General features: G+C 45.4%; 6 protein-coding genes across 6 annotated transcripts; 4 read left to right on the top strand and 2 right to left on the bottom strand.

Annotated features, from left to right (window-relative positions):
* Positions 1 to 110: 110 nt before the first annotated feature.
* Positions 111 to 2,021, top strand: BT62DRAFT_1081735 (squalene epoxidase-like protein). Its single transcript, XM_043179701.1, has 5 exons — positions 111 to 859; positions 913 to 1,297; positions 1,346 to 1,436; positions 1,486 to 1,660; positions 1,713 to 2,021. The coding sequence occupies exons 1-5, from the start codon at positions 116 to 118 to the stop codon at positions 1,866 to 1,868; spliced, it is 1,551 nt and encodes a 516-aa protein (XP_043032704.1). The 5' UTR covers positions 111 to 115; the 3' UTR covers positions 1,869 to 2,021.
* Positions 2,022 to 2,144: 123 nt separating this feature from the next.
* BT62DRAFT_939203 (UPF0220-domain-containing protein) lies at positions 2,145 to 2,949 on the bottom strand. The gene is made up of 3 exons (XM_043187678.1): positions 2,810 to 2,949; positions 2,491 to 2,760; positions 2,145 to 2,442 (listed from the first exon to the last, which is right to left on the bottom strand). Exons 1-3 carry the CDS (start codon positions 2,921 to 2,923, stop codon positions 2,281 to 2,283), a joined length of 546 nt encoding a protein of 181 aa, XP_043032703.1. The 5' UTR covers positions 2,924 to 2,949; the 3' UTR covers positions 2,145 to 2,280.
* On the top strand, positions 2,638 to 3,665 carry BT62DRAFT_977010 (cytidine deaminase; the record flags this gene model as incomplete). The annotated part of the gene is made up of 5 exons (XM_043189257.1): positions 2,638 to 3,041; positions 3,092 to 3,199; positions 3,251 to 3,294; positions 3,345 to 3,385; positions 3,434 to 3,665. Exons 1-5 carry the CDS (start codon positions 2,975 to 2,977, stop codon positions 3,663 to 3,665), a joined length of 492 nt encoding a protein of 163 aa, XP_043032702.1. The 5' UTR covers positions 2,638 to 2,974.
* On the bottom strand, positions 3,493 to 4,878 carry BT62DRAFT_977005 (Brix-domain-containing protein). The gene is made up of 4 exons (XM_043189256.1): positions 4,838 to 4,878; positions 4,654 to 4,786; positions 4,351 to 4,605; positions 3,493 to 4,302 (listed from the first exon to the last, which is right to left on the bottom strand). The coding sequence occupies exons 1-4, from the start codon at positions 4,849 to 4,851 to the stop codon at positions 3,730 to 3,732; spliced, it is 975 nt and encodes a 324-aa protein (XP_043032701.1). The 5' UTR covers positions 4,852 to 4,878; the 3' UTR covers positions 3,493 to 3,729.
* A 179-nt stretch (positions 4,879 to 5,057) lies between these two features.
* Positions 5,058 to 7,982, top strand: BT62DRAFT_958137 (transmembrane GTPase fzo1). The gene is made up of 2 exons (XM_043188439.1): positions 5,058 to 5,231; positions 5,284 to 7,982. Exons 1-2 carry the CDS (start codon positions 5,104 to 5,106, stop codon positions 7,727 to 7,729), a joined length of 2,574 nt encoding a protein of 857 aa, XP_043032700.1. The 5' UTR covers positions 5,058 to 5,103; the 3' UTR covers positions 7,730 to 7,982.
* Positions 7,983 to 8,400: 418 nt separating this feature from the next.
* On the top strand, positions 8,401 to 9,098 carry BT62DRAFT_939199 (transcription initiation factor IIA, gamma subunit). Its single transcript, XM_043187677.1, has 3 exons — positions 8,401 to 8,490; positions 8,551 to 8,610; positions 8,665 to 9,098. Exons 1-3 carry the CDS (start codon positions 8,410 to 8,412, stop codon positions 8,818 to 8,820), a joined length of 297 nt encoding a protein of 98 aa, XP_043032699.1. The 5' UTR covers positions 8,401 to 8,409; the 3' UTR covers positions 8,821 to 9,098.
* The last annotated feature ends 8,753 nt before the right edge of the window (positions 9,099 to 17,851 follow it).

Here is a 17,851-nt window from a genome sequence, read left to right as displayed (position 1 = left end):
GTGGCCGCGGGAATTGCCGCGAGCCCCTTTGATTTTATTTGAGTGGGCCCACTTGTTCAAGTACTTATCATGAACTGGTGATATTCACCAACGACGACCTTCATCCAATACTGTCATGTGGAAAACTCACTATGACATTATCATCGTCGGCGCCGGCGTCGTTGGCTGCACGCTTGCCCATGCCTTATCCACCATTCGACGCGAAAAACCTTTTCGTATTGCCTTACTCGAACGCTCCCTTGCAGAACCCGACCGGATTGTCGGTGAACTGCTGCAACCTGGAGGTGTCGGCTGCATAAAAAACCTCGGTTTGGAGGCCTGCTTTGATGGTATCGATGCCGTTCCGGTGAAGGGTTACTGTGTCGTCGACAATGGCAAGACCGTCCATATCCCATACCCCGACGGCCACGAGGGACGTTCTTTCCACCATGGCAAGTTTATCATGAAACTTCGGGAGGCTGCGAAGAAGGCGGAGGGTGTCGAGGTCATAGAGGCGACGGTCACAGACCTGATTGAGGCCAACTTTAACAAGCAAGTTATCGGCGTACGGGCAACGAGGAAGGATGGGCTGACTACGGGAGGCGAAGCTGACAAGGAGTCCTTTTTTGCTGACCTCGTCGTCATTGCCGATGGTTGCTTCTCCAACTTTAGAGGAGCTGTGATGGGCGACCGACTCTGTAAGCCTGTAACGAAGAGCCATTTCGTTGGTCTCGTGCTCGAGGATGCTGTGTTGCCGATACCCAACCATGGTACCGTTGTGCTCGTGAAGGGTTACGGTCCGGTGCTACTTTACCGCATTGGTGATCGCGATACTCGACTGCTTGTCGACGTCAAGGCCCCCATACCCGCCGACCTTGAGGTGCGTTTTTATATCCTTTCCTTGGGATTTATTCTCAGTCAAGTCATTAATAGTCCCATATAACCAAAAACATCCTTCCCCAACTCCCCTCATCTGTTCATAATTCTGTTCGTGACGCGCTCAAGAAGAACCGTCTTCGTCGTATGCCCAATTCTTTCTTGCCTTCAGTTCTACAAGGCACTTCTATGCCTGTGGCAAAGGAGGGCGTATTTCTCGTGGGTGATGCGTGGAACATGCGCCATCCTCTGACTGGCGGTGGAATGACAGTAGCGTTCAACGACGTTGTCATTCTTCGGAATTTGCTAACGCGTGTCAGCAAGCTGGATGATTGGAGAGCTGTACGCGCAGTACTGCGCAAGTGGCATTGGCAGCGAAAACTGGTCTCGTCAACTGTCAACATCTTGAGCGTAGCATTATATGACCTTTTCGGTGCTGATGGTATGCTTTTATGTTCTCGTATTCGGTACCATGCTGACCACTTTTTAGATGAAGAACTTGCAGTTCTTCGTACGGGTTGCTTCAAGTACTTTGAACGAGGCGGTGAATGCCTAAGGGGCCCCGTCTCCCTCTTATCCGCGTAAACTATCATTTACTCAAGCGGCCTGCTATCACTGACTTGCCATCAGCATCTGCCCTTCACCCGTATTACTGTTTAATCACTTCTTCTCGGTCGCCTTCTACTCGATTCGGGTCATGTTCACACATCCACGTCCTATCCAGGGCCAAGCAGACCAAAAACTGAAATCTATTGCCCCGCAATTTGACGAGTACCCGATGTTATTTTTCAAAAGCCTCCGGGTGGTATGTAGAATTTTGAATTTGTTTGCACAGTATTTTTAACAACGTCTCGCAGTTTTGGACAGCATGTGTTGTCTTTGGTCCACTGCTGTGGTCAGAAATCCGATGGTGGTCACCCGATGATGCCAAGGCGCGACAGAGAGCCCAAGTAGTTGGACTCGGGATTCCTTTACTTGTTGCTGCGCTGGCGATGATAGCTTTGCAGTCATGAATAGAGGCCTGTCTGGCTTTGTAAAATGGAGAGACCAGGAGATTATACCACCTTACTTACTATTAGATCTTTATTACACATGATAAGCACTTTTCGGATGTATGATACCGAGAGAGAACAGGTGGCTGGATAAACTGGAGACTTCAAATTAAGAAGGGGAGGACTGGGGGACATCGAAAGAAAAATGTAGTGCCAGCGCACCTCACGTCCCCCTCCCGCTCGGATTCTAAATGTCTCAAAACCAGTCATACGTGCCATCTCGCCTTCACGTCGCTCGAATAGAAATTGACTTTATGGGAGACGCCGTCAATACCGAGCGCCGAGGTATAATATAACATGCTTGCAGCTCGCTGCAACAGCCTCCAAGCTGGTTGTTATAAATAGATTGTACGCACAGCTTCAAGTAGACTACTCATAACGTCAAATTGTATTCGTATTCTCCACTCGAGCTCTGAGCAATCCACAACACGACACCTGCAAGCATCATTGCAATATTCTGGGATACGTTTGCGTATCCATAGTAAGAGAACTGCTGAGGGTAATCACCGAGAATATATTTAAGAATCAGGACACACTACTAAGCTTGAGTCGGACGACAACAAGGAACGAACTGAGCACTCACCACACTGCCTGCCAAACCACCAGCCATGAACGCAAACCCGATGAACAAGAACAAACGAGCTCGCCAAACAGCTCCCGAGTCTCCAAATCCCTCATCGCCCTTGATACGGTCTTTGTCGATGACGTTGACAATGAGGAAGCCCAGCAACGACGAGAGACCTGGTAGCCAGTCCAGGAATTTTACATGCACTGGAGGGTCTCCGCCCCATTCCGGCTTTGCATGGGCAGAGAGGATGGCTGCATCAAAGAATGTCCATTGGGCAAGAGCAAACTGTGGTGGCGTTGTGACTAGACAAGCGCAGCGAATGATGCATACCTACCAGTGCTCCTGCAATGTATACGCCTACTGTACGACGGTGCTTTCCTAAGGTAAATTCTGGGAAAGGATTGAGGCAGACACGACGGGGGTCGTAGTTGGCACGAGGGAGAGACATAGTAGTAATGGGCAAGATCGCGGTAAAGGACAAACCTTGCTATCTTCCACGATGAGTACACGAGTTTGGCCACTGTCCGTCGACGACCGTCAAGCACTCATCAAGGCTGCCTTCGAGGGTACCATGCTCTCAGCTTTCTGTTGAATATATTTCTTATCTCTATTCCAGCAAAGGAGCATTCTTACAGCCCTTACTCAAAGTTTCCTGTCGGCGCTGCTCTAATGGCTGCAGACGGCTCCATCATCAAGGGAGCTAATATCGAGAATGCATCCTATGGTGCGTCTGCTATATTGTCATCGTCGCCGTCGGGTCTAATCTATGCTACAGGCGGAACTATCTGTGCTGAGCGAACGGCCTTTGTCAAAGCGGTCGTTCGTCAATCTCCTCTTTCGCATATAATCACTTGCTGAATGCTCAACAGAGTGAAGGCATTAAATCATTCGTTGGGCTCGCCGTCACGACGTAACTTGTCTTTACATGACTCTCATCCATATTCTGAGTCTGCTTTAGCAACGTACCGGCTACAATCTCGCCTTGCGGTGCGTGTCGTCAGGTCATTCGTGAATTCTGCGCCCTCGACATGCCTGTGCTCCTCGTACCTGGAGATTATCCAAAATCACCAGACGACAAGAGGGACCAAGGAAAGTCTGGTATGACTGAAGGCGGCGTGCGAGAGACGAGTCTTGGCGAGTTGCTGCCCGATAGCTTTGGGCCAGAGCATTTGGAACTTCCTAGAAAGTGACAGATCAGCTGCACAGATGTTTCCATTATAACAACTCAGATCCAGCTATCTAGAAGGAAATACATCACGACGACGTTTTACTCCGCTTACCAGGCCGCTCCTCATCGTCCTTCAGTCCTTTCATCTTCCGCGTCTGCAGCTTGCTCAAGTCCTGGGTGCCAACATGGACCCGTCCACGCAAGTCGCCCATTTCATCGACCTCCATGTTCTTGCGCTTCTTGCCCAGTCCCTGTTCGACTTCCTTCTTTTTCAACTTCGGCCTCCTCAAAGCCTGCTTCAACATCTCTGCGTCCGCCGCTTCGTGCCTCCGCAGAACCATGTCCAATGACGGGCCCATCGGCGTGAGCTCTACCCGCGGTATCCGTGTACCTGATGAAAGTAGTCTGATGGTGTAGGTCCGTAAATGGACTTTTGGTAAGGAAGTAGGAGTATCCGATGTGGTATTAAGAGAAGGAGGTGTTGGCGCAAGAGAGATGCTGATGACGTGCTCGATACCTGGAAGACATATTTCGTCGACCTCTTCCCCATTGAAGAACGACATTAACATAGACTTGAGTTGCATAAAGCGTGGATGAGTATCAAAAAGCTCAGAGGCAAAATGCATTAATGGCTTATGCCCCGGCGTTGATTTTGGAGTCTTAACAATGGTCAGAACAGTAAATTCCAGATGGGCAGGCCGACATACCTTAAAATCCGCCATTCCTGTGAATTCCTCCACTCCAACCTCGAGCATATCCAGTACTCGACCATCGTACATGCGTACAAAGATCAAACCGTTCGGCCTTTTCTTGTTGCTCTGGCCAACCAAGAACAGGGAAGCATCGTTTTTGTTTGCCCAAAACTCAAGAGATGACGTTGAGGTTGAAGATGAGGCGCTGTCGAAAGGATGGATGTCGTTCTTCTTAGAGAAAGAGACTGCTGCCGGTCGTTTGAGAGCCATCTAGGATATATTAGAATAGAAGAAGAGCAGCAAAGTTCCTTGACGCACCAGGTCCTTCATTACACCATTAAGCACCTCGCCAGTATGCGTTCCCTTTACAAATATTGCTGTCCGTACATCTTCCACTTCCTTGGGCATACGGGCATCCAAGACACGTTTGGATCGTGCATTTTTGGGTTTTCTGTGTATAGGTCAGCAATATCCCTCTCCCGAGATTTGTGAAGACTTTTACACTGTGCGGAGCATGATCGACAGAAAATAAGTGAAGGCAAGTGTGATGGGTTGTCATTGTGACAATTTTCTTCGGCCCGGAATTTCTCACGCTACATGAGTCAGCGGAAGATATGTCTCGTCCTTTCGCATCCAACCGGCACCATCAAATTTGTCTGCTCATTCACCGTCGAAACTTTGCGGCAACATCGTAGTCACCAATAGCAGCGAGCTGGAAATCCAGCATTCCACAATCGATTTTTGACCAAATTTCGTGCTTATATCGTGATGGCCCAGTCGTATTTCCCCCGGGTATCTTCGCCTGTGCAAGGAGCAGCATCATTTAGCAGGTTTTCTGGCGAGAAGCATTCAAGGGTGGAGGACGTCCAGGAAGCATATATTGAGCACAAGGGCCGGTGAGTACCTCTATTCTGTCTTTGTCGCTGTCCTGACTGACCCGGGTTGTAGTCTCGTCAAGGCGATTGACGCAACCAAATCCATTCTCGCTGATATCCGTATCTTCAACAAGGACGAATGGGTCGTTCGCTACCCTCAGTTACGCGGGCAGGTTGATACGGCCCCTTCTGCCAACCCCGGACGATCCCTTCGCCATTCGCTGTCCTTCGCAGATGATCCCACAACCGAGACCGACGTCGTTCTTTCCGGTGCCCGGCAGGGTATGACACGGTCAATTACTCTTGCGTCTATTGCAGACGCAGCCGAGCCTGCAGGTGAAGAGGGTATGCATGCAGAAGAGAAGCGGGACGGACCAGAACGCATTTTGCCCCAGTCTGAGTTCCAAGTCTTGCGACTCGATCTCAAGCTCGGTGCCCACGGTTCCTCTACTTCGGCTGCTTCTCTCGTCTCCCAGCTTGAAAAGGCGTCCATTGCCAATCTGCTCGACGATCGCATCATCTCTTCCCTCAACCATATCGACAAGCTCCGTCTCCGTATTGAGGACACTTCATCAAAGGTTCTCGTTACCGGTGATCTCAATGCTGGAAAATCAACTTTTGTGAACGCTCTTCTCCGCCGTGAGATCATGCCCGTTGATCAGCAGCCCTGTACTACCGCGTTCTGCGAGGTACATGATGCAGCCGAAAACGGGGGCGTGGAGGAAGTCCATGTTCTCATTGACGGCGTAACCTACAACATTCAAGACGAATCGACCTTTACTCGTGCCCGAATATCCGACCTCGAGGATATCGTCAGTGAGAACGAGGGCTCCGAAAAGGTGCTTAAGCTATATCTTGCTGACACACGGGCTCCTTCCGAGTCATTACTTAACAACGGTGTCGTTGACATCTCCCTCATTGATGCCCCCGGTCTCAATCGCGATAGTCTGAAGACTACTGCCTTATTCGCTCGCCAGGAGGAAATTGATGTGGTCGTTTTCGTTGTCTCCGCCGAGAATCATTTCACCCTGTCAGCGAAGGAATTCTTATGGAACGCCAGCAACGAGAAGGCCTACCTGTTCATCGTTGTTAACAAGTACGACCAGATTAAGAACAAGGAAAAGTGTCGTCGGATGGTTCTTGATCAGATCAAACAGCTCAGCCCTCGCACCTATGAGGATGCTGAGGATCTTGTTCACTTTGTTGACTCTGCCGCCGCTCTGCAACCTTTTACAGCCAGCCCATCCTTCGACGACCTTGAGTCATCTTTGAGGTCATTTGTTCTCGTCAAACGCTCGAAATCTAAACTTAATCCCGCATCGACTTATCTCGTCCATCTCCTCTCTGACATTGATCTTCTCGCTGGCGCGAATGCTCTTGTTGCGGATTCAGAGCTACAGCGGTCAAGGGAGGACTTGGAGCAAGCTAAGCCTGTTTTGGAGAAGATGCAGAGCAGCAGAGATGCGCTGGAGGAGAGTTTGGAAGCCGTCGAGGAACAAGGCGCCACTTATTCTTCGAGCAAGACCAAGTCTGTGTTGGGTGATGCCTTGGAGCGCGTAGGACAGGGACGTCTCGGCGCGGAAAATGGCACTGTTTCCATGCCATCATACCCCGGTCTCTTGGGTATTTGGAGTTACGCCCGCGACGTCAGGACTGCCTTGCTTGCCAGCATCGACGCAGCAGTCAGACTGGCTGAGGATGAGGTCAGAGTCATCACGAGCCAATCCGTTGACAAGATCAAAGACCTTGCTGAAGAGCATTTGCCAGTGGGTGTTGAACGAAACAAGAGAGTGTTCATGCCCGAGGCCATGTTTAGCACTGTTCGACGAGCTGGCAAAGGTGCTAAACATCGGCGCGCCGGAGGTGCCGTCGTTGCAGGTGGCGTTAATGGTTTGGGAATTAGTCTTGCTCAACGCCCAGAGATGCTTGAGACCTCTTTCTCGGATCTTTTCGACGTTCATCATCAATTCTGGCTGCATTTCGGAGACGGAAAGGCCGAAGACGACTCGGCTGCACCAACTGCTTTGGGGCTTCTGAGCGTTGGTGTGGGCGCCCTTACGATGGTCGGTGGTCAAGCCATTGGTGCACGCGGATTGATAGAAGGAATCATTCGAGTGACTGATATCTTTGGAAATGAGACCGCCAGAAAGTGGGCCGCGCCTATCCTTGGTGCAGTTACCATCGGTCTCACCGCGTACGTTGTCTTGGAGTTACCAAACTCCATTCCCAAGACTGTTGGCAGGCGAGTGAAGGACTCTGTGACGCGGGCCGATGGGGAGGAAGAGGATACGTTCATTGAGGTTCAAGCAGGCAGGATTAGTAGGGAGGCCAGGAAGGTTTTGAGACTGGCATCTTGGGATCTCCGAGGAAGATTCACGGGGGCTATGGAGGAGAGAATAAGGGAAGTCAAGGTTGCTGAGGAGATGGAAAAGAAAGCTTCAAGGGCCAAGGAGTGGTTCAGTGACGTGTCCAAGAGAACAGCGGCTGTTCGAGTACTTGCTGATCTTGGCAGGGATTAATATACCTCAGGTCTGTTTGGTTTCTTCCACCGGTTTATAATGATCTTCGCAATTCTTTCGAAAATACAGAGATGCAGTAGTGCTTTGGCCCCTTCCCCCCCGTTCTTAAATAATGTTTTGTACTTAAACCTTATGCTTTACATGCCTCTGTTATACTTATTTACGACATTCATTTGGTTTGCACGAATTCTCTATGAGATAAAGGCTGTTCAACAGATGATTGCAATCGTGATTTTGGGGTTTAGAACCTTGTTCGTAGCTTGAATGGATTGGCCAGGAATTTGCTCAAAATCCGTGCTGAAGCCATATCTCGGCTCTCCTTTTCATTGTTCTAAGAGATCTTCGTAGTAGGGTTTCAGTGCGTTCTGAGGGCTTAAACAGAACCTACCGACCTAAGAGCTATGGTGAGTTAACGACATCATCCGCGTCAATCATGAGTGGAAGCCACAATTCCCAGCCGAATCCTATCCAAGGATACTCTTACTGGGACTCGACCGCAGACTGGCCTTCTTCCCACGGATCCTGATTCATCGGCATCGGCATCGTCCGCGTCTTTCTTTCTTCTTTACAAAAATGGCGACTGCTTACTACGAGTTCTACCGGGGCTCTTCGTATGTTCGCTTTTGCTCTCTGCCTGTGGGTAACCGCGACATGAACTCACCGAGACTTGAAGCATCGGGATGGCACTCACAGATTCGCTGGACGAGCTAATTACAAGCGGAGCAATTACCCCTCAGCTGGCCATGAAGGTGTTGCAGCAAGTTGGGCGACTCTTTTCTCTTCTTTTAAAAAAAGACTCGGCGCTCACCTAGCTTTTCCAGTTCGACAAGTCCCTTGCAGATACGATGGTGAAGCAGGTTAGGGTCAAGACTACGTTGAAGGTGCGTGCGGTTCTGCCACTCGACTGCGAATTTGATACAACCAAGCCGTGATAGGGTCACCTGCATACCTACCGTCTCTGTGACGATGTATGGACATTCATCGTGAAGGACCCATCATTCAAAATGGACAACAATGACTATGTCAAGGCTCCGAGAATAAAAATTATCGCCTGCAAGAACGGAGAGGCGATAGAAGCAGGGAGGAAGTAAAGGCGTTCTGTGCCAACCTCTTCATCCTTTGTCGCTCTATCCTGTCATATTGTATCATACAACACTCGCCAGTCATTTTGTCTTACTTTGCTTACAGAATGGATTGCTTCAATTGTTTCATCCCCATCCCCATATCCATCCGCACTCTTGTGGATCATCCGGGATCTTTGTAAGCAGGAGACAAGCAAAACAGCGGAAGAAAAGAGAAGCGTAGTCCGAGGATCCAGCGAATCTGCAGACCAAATCACAGCTTGTGAGAACCCTTGCCCCACTTGAATTTCGCGATTGCCCTCCGAAGGAGCGACTTGACTCTCCATTTTCCTAGAAACAAAATTCAATGGAGGCTATAGTCGGGACACATAGATATTTACCTTTCTGAGTAGGTACTATCACCTGGAGAGACTTCTATAACAATGAGTCCAGTCTGACATCTGTGGGAGTCCAGAGAATCAGAGCTTAAATCTTTTGTCAAGCTTGTGTGAGATTCCACCAACATTACAGTGTGTACTGTATGAACTGATGAAATGTCATCATGAACAGGAATTTTGTCAATTGACAGATCCTCTGGCAGGTTGAAAAGGATTGATCCATAGTAGACAAGTTGATACTCCTGCACAATTCTGAACAAAAAAGCAACAAATTGGAGAGGATTGCTCACTGTTGAAAATAATCCAGAGGTCCACATAGCTGTGATGGATCAGCTATTTCTGGGATGTTTGACAGGATGTGGTCAATATGCATATTGGAAATGAGGCATGGTTCATATCTAAGCTTATCAGAGCTTGGTAGCTGTGCCAGGAATATCTGGCTAGATAGACTATCTGTTATGCCTAAGTGACATGTGACCAATAGCATGTAATAAACAGACACTGTATCAAGTTCATACAGTTACATCTGAGTTCACTATATGTGTCTGATAGGTATTGTGTCTCAAGGCCAAAGACAGTTGGCTCAAGATAGAATGGTATAGAATAAACTTTAGCTTGAAGCTGAGGTTATACAGCAAGAGCTACACTACTTATATACTGTCTATGTCCTGGCTAAATATATACCTACTAATTTCACATTTCTGTGCTACACTACTTGTTGTCCTTAAAGCATTATTACTACCTATAAAAGAGTATTGTCTGTTGTCAAGAGGTGTCATCATTGTTGCAGAACAATGGCTGACTCTGCCAATTATAGTGACTAAGCATGTTCCATGGTTCTAAGCACTGGTCTAGATGTTCTGACTAAGCATAAATAGGGGTTAATCAAGAAAGAAAATAGGAAAAATCATAACATTACCTCCCTTTAAGATTATCATCCTGATGGATCAGTTTAGGGAGAGTTTATAGTCATGTATAGCATTTACAGCATTCATATATTGCTTATTTACTCATTGGTTAGATTCAGAACTATAGCCCTTCCAATTGATCAGATAATCAACTATTGTTCTGAACCTTCCACTATAAGCATCAATCTTTTAGAGTTGATGATTGAGGATCTAATTGACCTCATAGTGTTCTTCATCATTGATTAATTTGAGCTCAGAAGGTGACAGTTATTCTTAGTTTGGGAAGAAGAGGATGATATAAGAGGTAAAAAGGTTTTTATTAAAAATATCATGAATGCATCAGATAGTCAGAAGATAGAGTTTATAAGCTGATGAGCCTACTTTGGTGACAATTGGAAAGAGGCTGGTATGTTTGTCAGACAGCTTCCATTTAGAGTATGGTAGATAGAGATTAGTTGTATCAAGCCAAATCTTGTTGTGCATGGAGTATTGGTGAGCAGGATGATAGTGTTTATTGTATTGTATTTTCATAGAGGTGATAGTTTTCTTAAGAGTGAGGTGGACCTCATTATGGATTTTGGTCATTATTGTGACAAAGTTGAAGGATATGGGAGTTATAGTACAAGAGTGTTCTATCTGTGTCACATTTGGGTGGTGACTATAATTAATGAAGAACAGCATTCTTCCCATGGCAGAGTGGACACAGTTGTTATATTAAAATACAGCTAGTGCAAGCTATTCAACCCAATCATTCTATTGATAGTTAATGAAGATCTGGAGATATTTCTCTATTTCTTAGTTTATATGCTCTGTTTGTCCATTGGTTTGAGGATGGTAGGCTGTGGAGGCATTGCTGCAAATGTTGAGAAGATGATATAGATTATTGAGGAATTTAGAGATGAATTGTGGATCTCAGTTGAAGATGATGATCTGTAGCATGCTATATTTTGCATAGACTTCATTGTGAAGGATCTTTGCTCATCTCTCAGATAACAACTCTGTTGAGCATGTGACCAGAATGATAGCTTTCAAAAATTGATTGATGATAATAATAATGTTGAAAATCTTTAATGTTGTACAAGATAGACTCCAGGCTGGTAAGGCCAGATGGTATAAACTTATTATTCCACAGCTCTTACAGAGCTTGTATTTATACTCTTCAGGCTTGTATCTAGAATTTACTACAACTTTCTCTTGAGCTTGAGCTTATCAACTCTTGGCATGATGCTGGATTGCTCTTTCTAGAACTTTCCAGCAAAATCCCAACAAATAATAGCATCATAGCTATTACAATCAGAGAGTCCAGTGATCATGTTGACAGATATGTGTGTCTAAAGCATTTGTGGGATCTCATCTGGGTGTAATGGTGCTGCATGTGGCTGTATTAAGACTTTGACTCATTAGCATGTTTCATATCCCTTTATGTACTTCTTAATATTCTACTCCATTTTTGGCCATCAGTATTTATGTAGGATTAATTCCTTAGTCTTCACAATTTCTGAGTGTCCTACTGTCACATGATTATGACAGGTGGCTATAATTTCTCTGTGAAGCTAATGATTATGGGGGATATATATCCTCCTATTATAATAGATTAACCTGTCTTCTTTTGTCATCTCTTGTTTATAGTTGAGTGATGAGGCCACTCATTGATCCCATTAGCTAGTGTTCTGCATCATGCTTTTGATCTGCTTATGGATCTTCTCTTTTATAGGCATCATCATGGCTCAGAAATGCTCTAGTTTTAGTAATATCATCTCATCATTGTCTCTTTTGCTTTGATTATGATCTGCTCATCAGCTTAAGAGATTGACCTTCTTGTTTGCTACTCTGGCTTTGTAGTGTAAGGTTAGTTGTATTCAGAGAGTTCTATAACCCAACAGGCTTGTTATTGATTGAGTTTCTGGGGAAGTCAGAAGTATTAGAAGTTTTGATGATCAGTCCAGATCTCAAAGATACTGATAGCTGTAATTAGATAGTGACACTATTTCACAAGAGCTGGCATGATGGCTAAAAGTTCCTTATCATAGATCTCATAGTTGCATTCTGTGATTGTTAATGCTTTGGAGAGAAAGGCCACCAGATGCTATTTTTCATCCTGCTCCTAAGAGAGTACTACACTGATTGTTCCCTCACTTGAGTCTGCTTCCATCCTAAATTTCTTCTTCTATATTGGGATTGCTAGGACCATATCCTCTGCAAGTTGTCATTTAAGATCATCAAATGCAGCCTGCTGAGATATTGCACAGATATGCATTTCATACTGGAGGTCAATGGTGAGGATGGTTTCCCCATCCTCCATCTCCTTGTCTCATTGGTTCTCAGAGTCCTCATCTGGTAATTCAAAGGGGAGTTTGCAGCACTTGCATTAGGTGAAGGTTATTTTCCCAGTCTTCCAGTTGATCAGGAGATTGTGCCTGATCAGCCAGTCATGTCTCAGAAACACCTCTTTAGTCTCTAGGTCAGTGACAGCTAAATTGATCCTTTCAGAATGATTGCCGATTGTGACCCTGAGCTCAATGAATTCAGTGATTGATCCAGCTTGATTCTTCATTCCATCTGCATTATAAATGGGGATTAGAGTGGCAGTGGTCCTGATGGAAAGTTGTTGTTGTCTGACAAAGGCATGATTGATTGAACTTCCTATGCAACCACTGTTGATCAGAGTGGTTACCCCATGAGTGGAGCAGGATGTAAGTATTTTGATAATATGCAGGCTACATGTCCAGCCCTATAATTTGCAAATTCTGCATAACACACTAGAATATGCTAGTAACTGAGAATCATTAGCCAGTAGAGGGCTATAGCTGAGGCTCTGAGCTGATAGTCATGCTAGTCACCAATACTAAGTCCAAAAGGGACTTTGTAAAATAACATGGCCTAAGGATAAAAATTCTAAGTCAGATTTGAACTTAGAAAAGTTTGGCACCACATCTTGGAAAATACTAAGTCTAAGTTGGACTTAGAAATGGTATCTCAAATAGGGCCAATTCTACATGCCACTAAGACAAGTATATTCTAAGACAGCTAGAGGTATAATACCATAGCCAGTTGTGGAGTATTGAGTAGAGATAGCATCATCTAGGAGCAGTAAGAAGTGAGATCCAATGATCTGTGGCTAGCACTGTGAGTTTTGACTGAAATGTCTAAGTCAAAATTTCCTAGGTATCAGGTGACCTAAGGGACTTAGAATTGAGAGGAATAGAGTGGATAGGATCAGTTGACTGAGTCTGACTGGGCCTGATCAATCAAGCTACTAAGAATAACTCAGAGGATTAAAACTTTGAGTAGACAGAAAGGAGTTAGGTACCCACAGGCACTGTAGGCTTAAAATAAAGCTGTGCAGTGGCCAGGTGGGTCTGGGCAAGCCTAGGGGAGTCCAGGAGCGCTGCCATTCTGGAATAATGGCATGATTCTGCTTTAAACAGGAGAAATATTATTTTAAATGCTTTATTTATAGATTCTATATCTGTTGTTGATGTATAAAAGAAGGGAATGGGGGGGAAATAGCAAGCAAGTGACCCACCCCCATATTCAGGCCTTCTAGCCTACTGTAGCTAGTCTCTGGAACAATGGATTTTGAGTTCTGCTTCGACTTAGTGATTTATTTAAGTTGCTTTGTCATTTAGAGAGGATTGCATTGGAATAATAACTGTATTTTGGGTTTCAGATTAATTTGGGTTCCAAACTATAAGGGTTTCAGCATCAGAATACAAGTTCTTCAGTTTTGAGGACTGCTAGCCAGCCAAGAGTGCAGCTAGTCAAGCCTAAGTGCTTGATAGACTTAGTATTTGGGTTTTGGAGTTTATTGGGTTTCAGAATATTCTAAGTCCTAATTATACTTAAACATTGCTATAAATGACTCTTATGAGTATTGCATCTTTGAAAGCAAGATAGAGTTGAATAACTGTCTTTATTGACTGTCCCTTTGATTTTATTTAAGACTGCAAGAGTGCTTCTATCATACTCAAAACAACTGACCTCAACTGTATTTGGTGATTGTGTATTGAGTGGTTAGGTGTTGGTGATTGAGAGTTCATTCCTCATTTGCCTCTCTTAGTCACTTAGCCATTACCAAGCACATCATCGATCTGAGCTTTGACTAGCAGATCTTGCCTTGGTGTTTTGAACCTGCAGAAAAACTTCTGTGGTCCTTAGAGTTTGTCAAGCCACTCCAAGGCTTGGGACCTTTCTGTATTTTTCATCTCTTCAACCATCTCATCAATGACTTCTTCAACTCATGTTTTATGAATCTAATTTTTTAGCATGGCTTTTACCATAGCTTCATTCTTGGTGTCTCTGATGGCCCTCCAGATCCATTCAGTATTGAACAGCTTGAGCCAGATAGTGAGGCTCTCTGCCCTTGTTTGGCCCTTGGGTGCTTGAGTTTTTTCTTTAGATGATTCTTTGGTATGTAAAATAATAGACTGGAGTATATTTGAATGTGCAGGTACAGTAGGCATAGGAGTAACTACAAAAATACTATTAGTCCAACTAGTGGCTATGAATTGCATCTGGACCTGAATGTCTTCTTGAGTTCACTTCTTCTTTGGGCAGTCCCTTGTCATGTGACCTTTTTGCCTGCAATTGAAGCATTTGCCTTTCTTCTTCATCCAATTGATATCCATAGGCTTCTCTGCCCCTGTATATGTTGTTTCAGTTCTGGTCTTCTGTGCACTATAGGTCAGGGCTGTTGAGGATTCCTGTGATTTCCCAGCAGTTATCTCTGATGATTTGGAGTTATTCAGGGTTGACAGGGTTGGCTTCTTTGAGTAGTCTTGCAGAGTCAACAATTCTGCTTTCTGCCTTTGTCATTCCTTGTACATCTTGATGATTCATTCCTTCCACTCATCATATCCCACTGGCATCAATGCACTTTGATGCTGATTGCTGAGATCATCATAATGTATGAGGAGGAGACCCCTCTCTTGAGGGTCTTGACCATCCTTTTATTGTTGGCCATGTTATTCCTAATGCCAGCAAGCTTTGTGAGCTGCTTCAGCTTGTTGAAGTAGTCTGTCACTGCCTTTTCTCCCATCTTGTAGTCTTTGATTTTTTGTTTGTGGACTTCTTGTACCACCAAGTCAATAGACTTGTTGTGTAACATTTGTTTAAAGACTGGCCAGAAAGGATAGTGGTAGTGCTCCTGAGTCAATAATCAGAAGTTAGAGGAGATGAGGATCCACTAAGTTTTGGCCTTCTCTTCAAGGTAAGAGGCAGCAAATATGACTTTATTCATGTTGGTTCTCAGGAATCCAATGTAGACCTTGAAGTATTGTTCACAGTTGACCAGGAATCGGTTGATGTCATTGGATGTTCTTTGAAGAGGTGGGGCTTCTGAAGTAAATCTGATTGACATTATAGTATGGCAGTGTCTGCAGGTAACATGCTCATAGGGTTAGGCCAGTCTGCAAATGGGGGGCATCACCACTTGGTTGGTGGCTCAGGAAAAGAGTGAAGGGAATTGTTGTCTGTGACAGGACTTCCCCAGAGAGCTGCTTCTTTTCAGATAATGATGCTGTCCCATATGGTGAATCCCAATTGGACTGCTTCAGAGTCATCTTGTATTGGTTCTTTTTCTGCCTCACTCCTGGAGGCCTCATTGGGTGGGAGCTGGGCTCTCAGAATTTGGCTTCCTTTGCCAGTCCAGAGATTTCAATAGGAGCTTGATGAGTTGACCAGCTGCAGTCAGGATCTGAATAGCCAGGTTGCTGTAGAATGGGAGGAGGGGGTGGAGTACAAAAATGTACTTCAGATTGATGGTGCCATGTATATAGCTCACTGCAGCATGATGGGAGGTGACCAAGGCATTGGCTGTATTGGCTTTGGCACCTGGTATGCTGGTGGCCTTCTGATCAGGTCTTTCAGATGGTTCTTAGTGTATTGCTGAGTAGCATAGTTGGTCACTGCATGTCTTAAGATTTCTATTTGTTTGTTAGCAGTGGACTGCATATATAATTGTCCCATTCATGATGCTATCTAGATGGTGTCACACCATAAAAAGTTTACCTCTTGCTCATAGAGCTCCTGATACTCTTTCACCTGGGTCTCCTGTATAGCTTTCTCCAATTCTTCTTTGTCTGTGTCTTTCTGCAACCCATAGATGAGCTCTCCACTATGGCAGGATGAGTTGCTGCTTTCAGTCTCCTTGTCTTCTTCAATCTTATCATCCTCCTCTTCCTCAAGGAGGAAAGTGGTGAGTGGGTCATAGAAACTCTCTCCTTCCTCTCATGGTCATTCTGTCCTCATCAAGTCACTGCTCTGACTGGATGCTGGGCCCAGTGGTGGAGCCTGAAAAGTCTGAGACATTGAGGTAGATGAAAGCAGGCTGACTTCCAATATTGGAGTCATACTGATTTCCTCCTGCCACTCATGCCATCACCACTCACTCATGATAGAGCTGGATATTTCTTCTGTACCTGTCATCAAAGAGCTGCCTGACCACCTGGCTACTGAGGAACCCTCAGAGGATGCAAGTAGAGATGTGGGCATTTCCAGGCACTTATAGTCTATAGTGGCTGAGAATAGACTCATTGTCACTGAACATCATGTCAGTGCTAGGGGTTCATCAGAGAGAGGGATATTATGAGAGAGGTTCCTGGAACATCATCCTAAGCTGGAGGAGAGATCCTGTCATCTCTTCTTCTTGCTTCATCATCTGTAAGGACTTCTGCATTTCTCCAGTAGGCTGGGTCCCAGGGATCTGAGTTAATGCTGAGCTCTCTGAAGACTGGAGTCAAGAGAGATTGGTCAGCACAAACTGGCACAAGTATGAATATGATCTCAGGCCAGAGTCTATACCAGTTGGAGATATCAGCTCTCACCAGTTGAGCCCTTTCAATGTTTCACTGCTTCTCCCAATACTGTCAGTCATATTTGGCAGCTATAGTTGCTTCTCTCCTTTGCCTACTCTTCTCAAGGAGGTGCTCCTCAAACTTGCTGTGAACTGGCTGCAGAGCATCTCACTGTCTTTGCTCTTTCTGTTGAAGAGTGTCATCATAGTTAAAGAGGATGTTGAGGTTTCATGCAGGAAAGAGCCAGTGAATAATCTTGTTTTGGTTTTCTCAATACTGTCACTTGTCATTGAGCTGGTCTGAGAGAGATCTCCCCAGCCCACTGCTTGTCTCAATGGAGTGGGTGGTTGGGCTGGGGATGCTCCGAGACTGGTTTCTAGATGCTATGTTGTGGGATCCTCTGAGTGGCATTGAGGGAATTTTGGATATGGTCAGCAATCCCATGGGTGCAAGAGGCAGTGGAAGACTGGGAGGGTGTTGGGTTGCATCCTCCATTGGGGACTGGGGTTCAGAGGTTCCTGAATCCTGTGATGTGAGAGTTGTGGTTTCCACTAGGTCATCTGAGAGAGTATCAATATCTTTCTTCTTCCTGAACATCCCTTTGATGTAGGCTGCTAGGCCTGGCCTCGAGTAGAGGGCTTGTTGGAGACTGATGGGACATTCATCTGGATTCTGGAATGTCATGTAGAGGGAGGTTGGAGGTTACATTTCTTAGAATGTGACAGATATGTTGAAACTCTTGGTAATGTCAGATAGCTCAGGCAGTTATTGAGTGACATCTCTGGTACAGCTGGATGATCACTAATAAGCCTAAAAGTGTTCTGATGATAGAAGATAGGAGTTCAAAGAACTCTTGATCGAAGTTTAGATCTGATGGGTTGATTGAGAGCATTTGGTTTCCTCCACACTATAGTGTGTGAGAAAAGAGAAGAGGAAGCTTCAAGCTAATTATTAGACTCAA

This window comes from Guyanagaster necrorhizus (genome assembly GCF_019112545.1).
Source record: "Guyanagaster necrorhizus MCA 3950 unplaced genomic scaffold BT62scaffold_86, whole genome shotgun sequence".
Classification (NCBI taxonomy): domain Eukaryota; kingdom Fungi; phylum Basidiomycota; class Agaricomycetes; order Agaricales; family Physalacriaceae; genus Guyanagaster; species Guyanagaster necrorhizus.
Note: the sequence above shows the minus strand (reverse complement) of the source record. Positions and strands in the feature narration are given on the sequence as shown.